This window comes from Lepidothrix coronata, unplaced genomic scaffold, assembly GCF_001604755.1.
Source record: "Lepidothrix coronata isolate B3197 unplaced genomic scaffold, Lepidothrix_coronata-1.0 Scaffold21, whole genome shotgun sequence".
In the NCBI taxonomy this organism is placed as follows: domain Eukaryota; kingdom Metazoa; phylum Chordata; class Aves; order Passeriformes; family Pipridae; genus Lepidothrix; species Lepidothrix coronata.
In genome coordinates this window covers 7825067-7841002 of record NW_016690201.1, presented here as the reverse complement: position 1 = coordinate 7841002, position 15936 = coordinate 7825067, and the positions used below count along the sequence as shown (strand labels likewise).

General features: G+C 39.0%; 1 protein-coding gene across 4 annotated transcripts in view; it reads left to right on the top strand.

Annotated features, from left to right (window-relative positions):
• The window catches only part of USP25 (ubiquitin specific peptidase 25), an 89157-nt gene that overhangs the window by 60721 nt on the left and 12500 nt on the right, over positions 1 to 15936 (top strand). For 3 of the 4 annotated variants that reach the window (XM_017807978.1, XM_017807981.1, XM_017807979.1), the window contains 9 exons: positions 855 to 982; positions 1729 to 1824; positions 2148 to 2309; positions 4919 to 5127; positions 5345 to 5415; positions 8777 to 9005; positions 10385 to 10582; positions 11918 to 12057; positions 14883 to 14996. In XM_017807978.1, coding sequence (XP_017663467.1) covers positions 855 to 982; positions 1729 to 1824; positions 2148 to 2309; positions 4919 to 5127; positions 5345 to 5415; positions 8777 to 9005; positions 10385 to 10582; positions 11918 to 12057; positions 14883 to 14996 — 1347 coding nt within the window. The remainder of the gene's footprint in view (positions 1 to 854; positions 983 to 1728; positions 1825 to 2147; positions 2310 to 4918; positions 5128 to 5344; positions 5416 to 8776; positions 9006 to 10384; positions 10583 to 11917; positions 12058 to 14882; positions 14997 to 15936) is intronic. The other variant, XM_017807980.1, reaches the window with a different exon arrangement.

Here is a 15936-nt window from a genome sequence, read left to right as displayed (position 1 = left end):
TCTGGGCTATGGCATTGATGTCAGAAATATGTGGCAATAGCGTCTGCAGCTGTCAGGGAAGCTTGAGTTGATGGTTAGATATCCAAAACTTATTAAATGGATAGACCATAGTTGTTATGTTTTATAATGGAGAGGAAAAAAATGCTAAACTGGAGCTGGATTTGTGTTGTAGTTGAGAAACAATGTATGTAAAGAAAGAAATGAGGACTAGGGATAGACCTCTACTGAGTACTGAACGAAAACTGGGATAAGGTGATGATAACAGTGATTAGAGACATGAGCAGAAATTTTAGGCTGTTAGCGTAGAGGAGATTTCAAGAAAAAAATATCAGTTTTATGCTGCTGAGAGCTCTTGTCTGGCACAGCCCAGAGCACTTGATGATCCTGCTTCAGAGGAGAAACTCTGAGTGATATCAGGTGAATGAAAGGGTCAGGAACATGAGCCTGAGGGGACTAGCAGGAAGAGCACTTGATACAGTGTAAACAACCCTTTCAATGTTATGGGAGAGTTAAAAGAGAACAGGACAGTTGGCAAGGCAGGTAGGTTTGAGCGTGGGCTGATTTTGGTACAAGCGAGGCAAATGTGACATGAAGAATCCTTCCTGCCTCCTCTGCTTTAACACAGACAGCAATGGATGAGTTGAAAAGCTGTGATGCAGCATGGGCAACAAATGCTCTGTGTTTTAAGTGAAGGGGAAAGATGGGAGCTTTGCAAAGCTTATGCCGACCCACCTTCTAAAGCCAATTTCTCCCACAGCCGTCGGTCTGCAGGTATTGTACAATTATTACTAAATTAAATGACTGCTATTGGAAGGCGCATTCATTGTGGGGTTTTCTGTTTTTCTTTTGTCTAGCACTGGTTCACGGAGCTTCCTCCTGTCTTAACTTTTGAGCTATCAAGATTTGAGTTTAATCAGGCTTTGGGGAGACCAGAGAAGATACACAACAAATTAGAATTTCCTCCAATTTTGTATCTAGACAGGTACAGTATAATATTATCAACAAAATCCTACTATGAATATAAATTAAATCTCATGAGTTTGTTAAAGTTGATGATGTATCTTATGCTCACTTGAATCACAGTAAATTTCTGTTCTAGCTATACAAGTTAGAGTTTTCATGGGTTTCATCTGTTTCAGAAAGTACGCATAGATAACAATTTAAGATCTACTGCTGCTTTCTGTGAAAAACCTTCTTCCACTTCCATTTATTGCTAGGTAGCTGTGTACACAGGCAAAATACTCTGAAAAATGACACTATTTATGGGTCCATTTGGTAAAGAGGATGACACGTCAGCTATTTCATGGTGTTCCAGATAGTCTGCATGGTTCGAAGAGTATCCTGGGCATCAGTGCAATGCTGTTGATGTGTAGAGGTGAAATACCAGGATGGCTTTCAGTTAGCTGCTGAATGCTATTTAGGAACCTAAATAATGAAACAGGAGTATTGGTATGTGGCTGCTACATAAACCACCTCAGAATCTAATAGCAGCTTTCTAATACATGTTTGTCCTGCATGGTATGAACAGAGCTTTCAACACTGGGGAGAAAAGCAGCTTCTGAAAGTTGTGGAAGGGAAGGTTTAATGGTTTGGTTTTGTCTCAGTTCTGTTTTAGTGCTGAATATATTAGCACTAAGCATTAGTGATTATGGCTGGTGGGTACAGACCTCAGTTCCAGTGTTGGGTTACTATGGGCTGACACTTCTTTCTATATTTCATGTTTTACAGGTATATGCACAAAAACAGAGAAATAACAAGAATTAAACGAGATGAAATCAAGAGACTCAAAGAGTACCTCACAGTTTTACAACAGAGATTAGAACGGTACTATAGATAACTGTGTAAATGCAAATAGTATTATAGGCTACATAGAATAACTCTAAACAACTACAGACTTTGTGTAGTTATTTACTCGAGATTTCCCTTCTGTATCTCTTTTCTTTTACTCTTTTCCTTGTAAATTGTGTATAAGCATTGTAATTCTGATGCATGAAACATGCTAGGAAAGGCTTGCTTTATTTAATCGCAGTCAACCAGAAAAAAAATAAATCTTTTTTTTGATTTTTTCTTTCTTTTTTTTTTCTTCTTTTTTTTTTTTTTTTGGTGTATATGTGAGTCATGGCATTAATACGTTTTATGGTTAACAGATATTTAAGCTATGGTTCTGGTCCTAAACGATTCCCCTTGGTAGATGTCCTGCAGTACGCCTTGGAGTTCGCCTCCAGCAAGCCGGTGTGCACGTCTCCCGTCGATGACCTGGGTGCAAGTGCCCCTGCGAGCGGCACGGTGCCAGCCCAGACCTCACCCAGGTAAGGGTTTGCTCTGCCACTGCAAACCAGCCTCGGAGAGAGAGGCAGGAAGTTTAGCTGCCTCGTTCACCAGGTGAATAAAACTAGGCGACTCCTAAGGGGTGTAGCGTAAAAATCTCTGCTCTTTTCCCAGAAGTGCTTTTCAGCACAGCAGACTTAAATAGATAAACCTAAATGTTAATGATGTGAGCGGTTGTCTCATGCGCTTATAAAAATGTCTCTGGGTTGAGAATTTCCATTTTCAAACAAAGCCCAATTCCACCTACAATTCCAAATAGACATAGTATCTGGGGAGGTCACTGCTTCCTAAGAGTATTGTTTAAGAACTGGGCAGTGTATATGTGCTGCCGGTGTACAATTTATCTGTTATTTTCTGCCTGGGAGTTAAGCTCCTTTTCTGCTTTGTAATTTACACTTCTCACCAAGTTTGTCAGGAACCTAACAGACTGACTTTTTTTAATACAGAGTAGCTAAAGTATCAGGGAGAGAAAGGTTCAGTAATGTTAGTTTTCTTATTATTTAAGCTGGGAACTCAGTACTGGGTATCGGGTGCACCCTCAGTTTGCAGATGACACCAGTGTGGGTGGGAGCGTTGAATCTGCTGGAGCGCAGGAAGGTTCTGCAGAGGGATCAGGCTGGATCCATGGGCTGAAGACAATTATATGAGGTTCAGCAAGGCCAAGTGCTGGGTTCTGCACTTGGGTCACAGCAACCCCCTGCAGTGCTACAGGCTGGGGGAAGTGTGGCTGGAAAGCTGCTGGGCAGAAAAGGCCGTGGGGGTGCTGATCAGTAGCAGCTGAACAGGATCCAGTGTGTGCCCAGGTGGGCAAGAAGGCCAAAGGCATCCTGACCTGTATAGAAATAGTGTGGCCAGCAGGACCATCCCCCTGTACTGGGCACTGGTGAGGCCGCACCTTAAATCCTGTGTTCAGTTTTGGGCCCCTCACTGCAAGTAAGACATTGAGGTGCTGGAGCGAGTCCAGAGAAGGGCAGCAGAGCCTGGGGAAGGGTCTGGAGCACAAGTCTGATGAGGAGCTGCTGAGGGAGCTGGGGGTGTTTAGCCTGGAAAAAAGGAGGCTTGGGGGGACCTGATTGCTCTCTACAACCACCTGAAAGGAGGTTGTAGCCAGATGGGGGTCAGGCTCTTCTCCCATGTGACAAGTGATAGGACAGAAGGAAATGGCCTCAAGTTGTACCAAGGGAGGTTTAGGTTGGATATTAGGAAAAAATTTCTTCATCTAAAGGGTTGTCAAGCACTGAAACAGGCTGCCCAGGGAAGTGGTGGAATCACCATCCCTGGAGGTATTTAAAAAGTGTGTTTATGTGGCACTCAGTGACATGGTTTAGTGGTGGAGGTGGCAGGTGCTGAGTTAATGGTTGGATTTGATGGTCTTAGTGGTCTTTTCCAAACTAGATGATTCTATGATAGAGTATAACTTTGGTTAGGTGGACACTAACAGTTTATAACATAGCTTTTGATTTTACATTTGGAAAGTAGGGTTTTGGGTTCTGGTTAACTTTGTAGTACAAGGAAATTAAGTACATGTATCTAAAAAGACTTCAAAAAGATTTCAAATGTCCTACTGTAGAAATGACGATGACTGATAAGAGAAGACAAACTTCTAAAAGCTACCATTGCTTGCATGAAATACAATATCAGAAGTAATGCACTTTGTTCAAACTCTAATGTAGGAAGTTTGTTCTGTAAAAATGTCAGTCTTGTGACTTTTTTTGTCAATCTGTAGAAACAGCACAGCATGTTATATGGAATGACATTTTCAGCTCTTAATGTTATCAGAACTTCGTAAACTACTGAAGAATCCAGGTTCCTCAGGCTGTATCACGATGCTGTACACAAAGTAAAAATTTAGTGGCTTGCAAGAAAGATCTTCAGATTCCTGTTATGCAGTGTAATTATATATAGGTGGTCTTGTTGATGAGAAGAGAAAGATCTGTAACAGGTTTTAATTTTTATTATTCTGCTGCTCTTGTAGATTTCTCCTAAGATGGCTGCTCTGCAGTTTGAGTTGTTTAGAACAAATTTAGATGGGTTAGTACTAAATTCCCAGTGTACCATAAATATCAGAGGTCCTTTCACTGTTGTTTTTCAGTTAACATGAGTTGTAGGTAGGTGATCAGAAAAAGAATGTCTGCTAGGCATAGGACACACGAAGAAGTTATTCAACAGAGAACTTGTGTTTGTTGGATTTTATGGTCAGTGGGCCATAAGACAAGCTGCTGTGATTTTTCTCTCTGCCATTTGGCAGTAAATGTTTCAAACCACAGTGATTACGTGTATGGTGTGATTTGAAAGTGTTTTAGTAGCATTTCAAATGAAGCAAACTATGGCTTGACCGATCTAAATCTCATTCCTTTACGTTTGGTAGTGGCAGTTGTTGTTTTGCGAACATGTAGTGCACCACAGAGTTTTCAGAATTTACACACTAATTCCATATTGATATTGTAGGTACCTTTCCTTGATTGCATTGTAGGAAAACGTTTCCTTTAAAATTTCTTTTTTCAGAGGAAAAGCTTATTTTTGTGCTGTAACTTTTCGTTTGTGCACATGATGATTCAATTTTTTTATTTCATGTTTTGAATGAATGCAGCACAATAGAGCAGCAGGGGCCTTCCTCTTCAGATGTTCCAAGCACATCTCCTGTACAAAGATCAGTAATACATAAACCATTCACGCAATCACGAATTCCTCCTGATCTGCCAATGCATCCGGCACCGAGGCACATCACCGAGGAGGAGCTGTCTGTCCTGGAAGGCTGCTTGCATCGCTGGAGGACTGAAGTAGAGAATGACACTAGAGGTAATGCCACGAGCTGGGGAATGCACTTGCTGTTGGAAAACATTTGTGCAAGAGGGGGAAATTTTTCATCCAAGAATGTTTATTGTTTGGCATGTGGGTAGATTGATAGGCACCACATTGAAACATATCCGTGTTTGGCTTTTAGTGACGTAAAATGAAGATGTAGTCACGTGCAATTATGCAGCCTTATGGAAGAGACGTTCTTTTTCTCTTTCAGATTTACAAGAAAGTATATCTAGAATACACCGGACAATTGAATTGATGTACTCTGACAAAACAATGGTCCAAGTAAGTACAATTTCAGCATGAGATAACTGAAAATAGATCCTTTTTGTCACTTTTTGAAAGTTCTTAGATGCTTGAAAATAGAGCTAGTATACCATGATTACATAGGGCTTCGAGATTTTGCAAACACTTTAGTTGTGCACAGTCAGATGACAGACAGCATTACAATATTTTACAGGTGACACACTTAAGTTTAAGCAACTTCATGATGAAAAGCCAAAATAGGTTCCATCTCTGATCCATTTTTTTTTTACTTGAATGCAGATTCACGCAATAAGTTTTTTTTGCCCTGATTTGACCATATTGCTAGGTAATCTTGTGGCATTAAGGTGGCAAAGCATTAGATACAAGAAACTATTCTTTTTGTACTTTGCTGCTTAGTGAGTGTGTTTTTGTATTGCAACTTTCATGCCAACATTTGGGAATTCAGGCTCCTGATTGTGATTTGTAGTTATTAATGCAGGTCAGTGCTTTTGTTGTCGTTTTGCTATTGTTGGATTTTTAAAACACTGTTTAGATTTAGTATCAGTCACAACCTTGATTATTAGTCTAAGCTGCCCTTTAGGAAATTCTCATGTTGTGTAATCTGAACAGCATTTTTAGAATGCTTTGCTATGGAGTTGTGGCTCCTCTGCCATTTCTTATGTTCACATACTCATGTTCTCTCACTCTGACAGGTTTTAAGGTTAAGGATTACTTCCTCTGTTACTTTCTGTTAGTAAAAAGAACTATTTTCGTTCCAAGTAAGATCTGTTCAGCTTACAGTTTTCCTTGAGGTATGTTTTCATTTTGTACATGGCTTGTAATATTTCCTGGCAGCTGAGCTCTGATGTTAAGGATTTCGGGCAGACTTACCCAGATGACTTTCTTTAAGCTTGCTACTTGCAGGCACTTTTCTTTTTTTTTCCTTAATACTTGTGTTATAACAAGAAGGTTACGTGTCATCCGACAATAAAATTAAGTAATTTGGTAACACTGTATCCAAATAGCCCACCTGTGTTGGCTTAGGTATTATAGGAGGAAATACCTCTGGATGGCAAAGGTAGTAGTCAGCTGTCATTACAAAAGAAAAAGGACCCATCTGAAATCACAGGCTGGAAACAAAGGTTGTTGCCCATATGCAGCTCAGCTGGTTTTCTCCGTGTGGGTGCTTTGGCACAATAGTAGGAAGGAGGCAGGTGCACACAATCCGCTTTTCCTTGCCTGTCTCTACCTCTGGGTGATTTGATAGCTGGGTATTGCTCTGTTCTCTGGGCTAAGTTTCACAGTATTGATGTTTTCCTCTGCATGATACAGTTGCAGGACTGAAAGCTTTTCACTTGTAAGTCATGTTCTAGGCACATAAAAGTAGACAAATTTTCAAGACAAATATATTATATTTGCTGGATACTTCCTAGTGCTTGTATGAACTATTTGAGAAGCTCTTCATCTTCTCTTTGTGACCTCTTTTGAGTCTAAGAAAAACTACAGTCATCTTAAAACCTTTGTCAAGTTTTCATATGAAATACGTTCCTGAAATTTTTATTTTGTCTTGTTCCTGAATTAATGGTTCATCAGCTGCTTATTTAATTATTTCTCCCCTTCCATGAATTTGCTGTGGGGAAATGACACAACAGTTTTTCCTGTGGGTGTTTATCTTGGATACAGCAGCTTTGACATATCTATTCTGTAGTGCGAGGTGGGTTGGTGAAGCTCCATTCCTGTTTCATGAGTACTAAGTGTAAGCTAAGAAGCTTAATGCTCTGTACTATTAATTACTGTTGATACAATGGCTTATCACAAGAGACCTCTGTCAGCACTGAACTCACCTGTACACTGGTCACAGACCTTTGTGGGCAACCTTCCTGGAAGCTCAATGTGGGCAGCTGGTTCTCCAGAGCTGGAGGAAATGTTAGGGGCCCTCAAGCTGACCCAGTTAGCGTGGTTTTAAGTAAAATGTTTTAAATTCACCTGGGATTTTTAGTCCCTGATTTCAGGGTGAGGAATTTTATTTTGCTGAAGTCTATAGAGAACTTAACTTTTTTTTTAAAATCAGGATCTGCATATATTTTTGTGCATATATATGGGCTTGCAATCATTTTAAGAAGGCTTTCACACTGGTTTAATAACAGATGTTAAAATCCCCAGAGCATTTAGATTTAAGGACTTGCCAGGATTTCTTCTGTGTATACTTCTTGTGTTTGGGAGATTTAGAGTGCAGTTTGATCTCTGGAATGACTGGCTGTTTGATTCCAGCTGCTGTGCAGTCAGTCAGCTTTACAGTTCAAGGGGGTTTGCAAAACCTCCACCCCTTGTATATAGCATGGAACAGAATGATCAGGTTAAAAGTGACTTCAAGGAGTTTCTCAAGGTGTAGTTACGTGTGTATTTATGGTTACTGATTATTGAGGTACTCAAATGATATTTGCAACAAATACTTAGTACACCTTGTGTTAAATAGACTGTTTATCCTCAGTCCAGACTGCAACACCAGTAAATGATAGTTTGGGGTTTTTCTTCTCAGGTGAGCTGTTGTCATTCAGGCACACTGTGCAGTTTTCCCTTGTGTGTTGCATGTGCTGTTTCAGCAGGTTAAAATGAGTCAATCACTAAGATGCTTTTAAAGGACTTGTAAGTAAGGAAGCACTCATTCATTCTGCTTTTCTCTATCTCCTTCAGTTTCCCAACTACTTAGATAGAACAGACATAACCTGGAATACTTTTTACATTGTTCCTAGAAACTGGTATCTTCCTTCTTTGCCTCAGGAGGAGGAGAGGACATCTTCAGGTGTTCCATGCTTTTACGTGGCAGTGCCTTTATTGATACATTTACAATACCAGAAAACAGTTGTATTCCTATTTTACTGTAGTAATTTTACCTTTAGGTAACAGAAGTATTCAACTCTCAGATATTCCTTTAATAAACTCTCTTAATGGCACATAGAAAGAACAGAGTTTATTACTTTGAATTTGCATGTGCCTTTCCAGACTTTTTGACAGGTTTACCAGGTCAGAGCTGGAGCAAATCAGACAGTCAAGGCTGACATATTTGAGGGTTTTTTGTACAAGGAAGGTAGGAATATTATGGAATTAAGAAAAGAGGGTGTCTGGCAGTAGAGACAGCCGAGTAGACATTTATGCTACTCACTAATGTTTTTAAGATCTCCTGTAACTAGTAGTGGTAAGTAACATAGTTCAAAGTCCTTATGCTTAGTGGTTTGCTAGTTTTACTTGTTTGTGTTTCCTCTGTGGTGTTTTGATTCTGTTTAACTTTATTTTTGTTATTTTTACTTAATGTAGCTATTACTGCTGGCATACATTAGGAACTAACTGCTGGCAAAGAGAGTTTGACATTTGGGTTTTTTTTCTGTTTTCTTTTTTTAAGGTTCCCTATAGGTTGCATGCTGTGCTAGTTCATGAGGGTCAAGCGAATGCAGGACACTACTGGGCGTATATTTATGACCACCACCAGAACAGATGGATGAAATACAATGACATTTCTGTGACAAAGTCAACTTGGGAAGAGTTGGAACGGGACTCCTTTGGTGGTTACAGGAATGCCAGTGCATATTGTTTAATGTATATCAATGATAAGGAACAATACTTGATACAAGGTAATGTTATCAATATGGGTTCTGCATGGTGTAGAATAGCTAAATACATTGATAAAGTGAGCTTCTCTCACATGGATTTCCAAATTTTTGAAATGTTTTTAATAATTATTGAAAGTTTTATTTCTGCTCATAACTGTTAGATTATTTTTGTAGGTAGAACAATTGCTCTTCAATTTTTAGATTAATAAAGATAATGCCAGTGTTCCAGCATTATTAACAGATTAAAATAAACTATATATTTGCTAATTTGCACACATTTTAGCCAAATGATTGCATGCTCAGAATTCTTAAGGGGTTATCTCATTAGAACAGAAACATGGAAATAGACAAATGAGCATTTTACATTAAAATCCTCATGTAGCTGCCTTTTTTTTTTTTTTTTTTTTCCTAAGCTTCAGAACTCTGATGCACTCTACTGGAGCATGGAAACTTGAAAGCTTATGCAGTACATTGAAATGTAAATAACCTAGCCCCTACCAACCACACATTAAACCTGAGCAATACATGGATTGGGAATTTTTTTTTTTTTCAGGACATGTAGTAATATGCAAATATAAGGCCTCGTATGGAAGTGTTTGAAGAGGGGACAAAGATCCCTTTAGCATGAATTTTATAATAATGGTAGCCAGGGAGCTGACTGTGAAAGTGTCCACAGATGCAATAATAGGTCGGGGAAAATTTTCATGCTCCTGTCTCTTCATAGGGCAGAAGGCTTGAGTGCTCATTTGTGCAGTTTTTAAAGGAGAGCTGATATTAACCATGACATTCCTAGATTGCCAGACTGGTAGTGGACTTTCAGCCATGGGGTCTGTGGGCCCTGTAGGCTGCTCTGCCACTCTGGTTAAGTCTGAGGGCTGCTCACTGTGGGACAGCTGATTGATTTCCTGGGGTCTGGGATACCCCTGCAGACACCATTCTCCAAACAAAAGGGAAGGTTACTCAGCGTAGCTAGTGTTCCTATCAGTTGACTTTGCAAATCCCTGTAGGCCCACTCTCCTTCCCCTTTTCCCTTGGGAAGTTTAGTTGTGTCCATCTCTGTGTGGCTGTAATGCAATCGAGTGATGGTGGGGGTTTCGTGACTTTTTTCCTGAATGTTCACAATCACAGGTGCTCGTGGCCCAAAAGGCTTTATCTTTCAAGGTGTCAGTGATCTGATAGTGCCCAGGAATGTAAAATCCAAAGATCACAGGAGCAGTAGCCATATGTCTCAGTAGCAGAGGAGTACCCAACAGATAGTGAAACCAGTTAGAAGTAACATAGTTTGGGGGTTTTGGTGTTGCACTGTACATTTTCAGTAATTCACTTGAGGAAATCTGTTGAACGTAATTTGTTTTCCCTATTCTTTCTTTTTCTGCAATTTATGTTTCATGTTACTGCAGAGGAGTTTAACAAAGAAACGGGGCAAATGCTTGTTGGAATGGACACGCTACCTTCTGATCTAAGGGATTATGTCAAGGAAGACAATAAACGTTTTGAAAAAGAACTTGAAGAGTGGGATGCAGAGCTTGCTCAGAAAGCACAGCAGGAGAAGTTGTTATCTCAGATACCCAGGGCACCAGCACCCTCACCTGCTCCAGGTTAGCTCCTTCTACCTGTTTGTAAAAGGACGAGGACCAAAAGTCACTGGCTTTTGTATATATTGTTTTACAGCTTAACAACAGAAAAGAAGTTAATTTTGAATTAATCATGAATTACAGCTGTTCACTTGGCCAGAGTAACTGTACTTGAAGTTCAATCTGGGGGTTTTTTGCATTTCATTTTTTGTTTAAAGAAAAAAAAATTGTTGGTTTATTGCCTTTTCCCTCCCAGTTATCTTTAGCTTTATTTTTTTTTATATAAACTCTGGCCTTTTAAGACAAGTAATTATTAATTATTAACAGGTCTCACCAGTCTCTTTTGAGAATTTGTTAGTTTGTTAGTGATGTATATTCTTCTATTCAGCATGACTGAGTACAAGACTTATGTTCTCATTTTAAATTAAGACAGAATTTAGATGCAAAGAGAAGAGTAATTTATTTGGTGTGGTGCATTGAGTAGATTTAGCAATAGCAGGGCCCACTTAAGATTTTACTCTGTAAAAACAAGAGCGTTAAAATTATGGAAAAGACTCTGACCAGCAACAGTGAGTCCAATGATTTGTAGTGAGGCTGCTGTCCAGATGTTTTCATTGCTTCACTGGAGTTGTTAAGACTGAGCATGTATTTCTCATAACTATCTGTGACTGCAAACTGAATGTAGAAAGTGCAGTGATTTAATGACATCGCTTGTTTTGTGAACTCTGCGGAGAGTTACTTCATCTTCTGTATGTTTTGAGTTCACAAACACTTTGAGACTGGTTTTTGTTCTTTTGTTAGTAATGGAAAGTCCAAAATGAATGTTTTATTTGCCTGCCAAAATTTGGTTTCATCATGTAAGGAATATAAGACAATATTTGTGCTAATCAATTTATTGCCCCCAAGTGGAAGAGATTTTGAGATATCCCTTAAGGCAGATGAGCATATTGTGTTTATTATTTTACAAAGTAAAAATACATCTGGCACTCAAGTGGCTGTAGGTCATTCCATATATTGAGTCTGTATCCCACAGAAAGTTCAAGTAGAATCTCCTCTTTGTTCTTGGTCATCCCTGATGATCGATTGATGAACACCCCTCACTCAAGAGCCTTAATGGGTTTATAGACAGAATGGGTCTATTGTTACTAATATAAAATCAGGGATCCATTTATAGGGAGGTGTTCAAAACTACATGAGACACAGACTGCTGTAAAGTTGAATTTGTGAATTGTGTGACCTACCCTGCATTTTCTGTGTGGTTACCTTATCTGTGAGACAGTGATCCAAATAAAAACGAATCAATTCAAAATTCATGCTGATGTTAACACACAAAATTGTTATCTTATTTCTGTCACTAAGTTCAAGCAGGAGAACCAGAATATTTAGAGCAGCCATCAAGAACTGATATTTCAAAGCACTTAAAAGAAGATTCTGTACAAGCAATCAATAAAGCTTTAGCTGAACAAGAAGATAGAGGTCCAGAAGCTATAATGGATACGGTGAGGATATTTTGAAGCTTGAAATACTTCTTTTGCTTTTATTTTGCAAATGGAAATGATAAAAGCTGATTAAAGGGTGTGTATCTGGAAACTTTGAACTGAAATTGGTCTTTCTTCAGGGATTGTCCAAACTGAAGTCCATTCAGAAAGTGTGTACAACAGTAATGAATGTGGGGCAAAAAAGAAATACTAAATACAAGTTCTCTATGGGATTAAAGAGCTTGTCAAGAGTGCAGCCTATTGTTCAAATGAAAATCAGATGTTTGTGCCCATAGTCTTCAAAAATATTAGATGGTTCCATGTATTTTTGAGGAGAAAATATTGACAGTCTGTGTAAAAGACTTGAAAAATACTGCTTTGGACATTGAGGTTTTTGTCTGTGAAATATAAGATTAAAATTGAGTTCCCTTGAAAGACCCGTGGCAGTTAATGCAGCTTTCAAAAATAAGGGGTTTTTCAACAAGTAGCTTTATGCAGATTCACAACTTGATGAAAATTACTTTTTGTGATTCATAGGATGCATATATTAACTTTAAATGGTGATAAGAATTAGTGTTGGGTGATTCTGTTTTCACTTCATACAAAAAATACTAAGAGGAATGGGACATTATTTTATGGGTTATTAATGAAACTAGTATTTAACAGTTTTTTCTTCCAGCAATTATTTTTTTTGCTTCTCTATAAGCAGATGGCCACAAAACCAAGGGTCATTAAAACAATACATGCATCTGTCTTGAAACTGTATCCATAAGGATAAGACATAAGAAGTGTACAGTACAGTTTCCTTAGGCACCCCTAGTGACCACTAGAGATATGAACAGTTTAGATCTCTGCAGAATTTGAAGCAGATGGTTCAGGTATGAACCCTCATTAAACAGCAGCAGATCTAGCCATAGATATCTTTGGGGACAGCAGGAAGTCCTCTTAAAGCCTTTGAAAATTGTTGACAACTTGTTGACCTGCTGTGTTTTCCACTCCTCTCTCCCGTGGTGTCAGGAAAGCAGGGAAACACACTTTCTCTGCTAAACTGAAATCAGAGTTAACAGAGAAACTGATCTAACCCTTGATGAAAAGATGCTCTGCCACTAATGCTTTAGGCTACTGTATCTCTGATTTTTTTTTTTTTTTGAATTCTCAGAACCCAGAACAGCTTGGTGGGAGCCTGTTTAATATGATTTACCTCCAGCTGAAGGGGTAGCTATGCAGTTACCAAGCCCATGATAAAATGCCTTTCATTATGCTGTCCTTTTCTAGGGTTTGTGGGCATCCATCCCAGTGGGATGTGAAAGAATCTTACAGACTTATTCCATGGATCAAGTCTTTTAGTTCAGGATAATGACACCTTGCACAGTGGTCAGCCTTAGGGCTTCACAAAGCTGTGGTTGAGGAACCACATGGGAACACCACGATAGCCTTGATGAGGCAGATAGAGGTTGTATTACTCCAGTCTTTTCCCTGCAGCAAGATAGATGGCTCTTGAAAAATATAAAAGAAAAAAAGCCAAACCATGCAAACTCTTTTATTTAGAAACGACTGTACTTCAACTGTTATAATCTAAAGCAAATTTCTAGCTAATCTAGAAGGTGCTGCGTTAATGTTTAAAAGCTGCTCTCTGTATACCCAAATTTCACTTAGTGGAATTGTGCTTTCTTCTCAGTGTATCAATGTGCTTTCTAATTATTCTGCTTCCACATACATTCAGACATGCAGCCATATATTCCATTGTTCCTCTTTTTGTTTCTCCATTTTTAAAAGAAGGAAAGCCAACATCAGAATACGTAACCTACAAGATTGTAGGTTAGTCATCACATGTTCATTTTGTCCATTTTCTGCCCTTCTGCCCTTTTTTTTCTGCCCTCTGATTGCACAGTTTTCCTTTGTATTTATATAGTGTTGGGTGTAAATAGATAACTGTGTATATTTCTGGAATCTTTGTTAAAAATTGAGGCTATTGTTATAGTTGCAGAAGTAGCATGGCACTCTGTGATTGCTTAGATGAGAGTCAAGATTTAAGTTCTGCAAATGTTGTAAACTGCCTATTATTCAGTGATAGACCATAGAAGCTGAGATTGTGTCCATTGTTGTTTAAAACTCATTTTAACATAGCAAGAATTTCAGTGACTAGCAAAATCTTCCTCTGATTTAGTTTTTGATTACTCTTCTAAAAAATAAACCTTTTGAATGTAATGTACCTTTTAAATATTTTTTAAATTATCTCGATTGTTAGAAGTTGGTTGGTTGGTTGGTCTTTTCCCAGAGCATCAGGAAATGTTAGCCTTTGGCTTGTTTCCGTCCTTTAGTATGAATTCAAGAGGTATTTCAGATATGAAGTATCTGGCCTGGCCCTGATCAAGACCAGGTTGGATGGGGCTCTGAGCAACCTGATTTAGTGGGTGACATCCTTGGAATTAGATGATCTTTAAGGTCCCTTCCAACCCAAACCATTCTGTGATTCTGTGATACATTCAGTAATTTTGGGGTGAAATGTATAAGAAGTGGTGGTTCATAGACTTGTCCTTTGCCAACTGCCTTAGATCTGTAACAGGTGTTAGAGTTGCAATACTGGTATCCTAACCTGTAAATTAGTGATTAAAGAGTGAATGAAATATTTTTAATAATTATGGCTTAACTTTAAAATGTACTGCTTAAAAGTATCACTTATATTCTCAGTTTCTTAATTTTTTCAGGATTTCAGCAGTGCACATCACTGCAGTAGATCAACCTGTCAGTTTGCGTCTCTCCGTAATTTTCTGTATTTTCTGATTATTACTCTTTTCTTTTTTTTTTCCCCCCAAACACATACTGATAATGGTTTTCTTCTGCAGAGCTCTGATAATGCCCCAGCTCCACCAGCTCCTAACCAGCGAGTTGTAGAGGTGGCGATTCCTGATGTAGGGACTTTTGTGATTGAGTCAGAGGAGGGGGGTTATGACGATGAGGTACATTTGATTGCGGTTGTGTGCACCGCTCCTCCTCGGTGCTTTCCTGTGCTGCCTGATGAGAAGTTTTGGCATGTTTGCACATAGTGACACTTAAGAGATTTCTGCAAAAACTAAATGCTCAGCGATTTGTAATCTTAACAATATATTAATTTGTAATGAAATATGAAAGGAAAGCACTACCTACTCTAATTGGGCACGCTTTGCATGGTACCGTTTACACTGGAGGTGTATTTGTCTTTTCAGCCGTGGAAGTTGAATGTTTGTGTTAGACCAGGTAGCCTTCAAAATGCTGGTGATAGACTGCACACCGCTCCATTATTTAAAAAGTGACAGGACAGTGAGTGATGTTCTTAATGTTTGTGCTTCTGTGTCAGTCCAACAAAGCCAATGTTCGAGTCCGATCTCTTATTTGCCAAGGTTAAGCTTTTCAGGCTTTGGGGATTAAATTAGCCGTGGAAATAACCTGAAACTGATGTGGCTGGTGGAGCTGACTCTTGCAAAGCTTAAAAAAAAATTTCTTTTTTTACAGGTCAGGCCCAGGGTGGTGCATGTACCTGGTACTTACTATTTGAGGAATAAACGAGAGGCCAGTTGTTATCCTGAGAGACATTATTTTTTGCTGCCCTATTTTAGCAGTAAAAAGTAACATTAAAACTGCCCTGCCTTGACACTGCCTACTCTGTGAATATTTTGGTTGGGGTTAGTGTTGGGGCAGCCCATATTCTCAGGTGTCTGAGCATGTGTTCTTGAGGGGCTCTGGGGAGCTTTAGCTTCCCTAGGCAAATGGATATTTCAGGTCATTCTCCCCTGGAATTGTGATCAATTGTAACTGGGATTGTGGGGTGGGGAGTAAAATGATTTAATTGACATCATCACACTGAGTTTAGCTTCTCACAGATGTGTAGTCTCCACCTTTAAAGACATGAGGATTTAACCT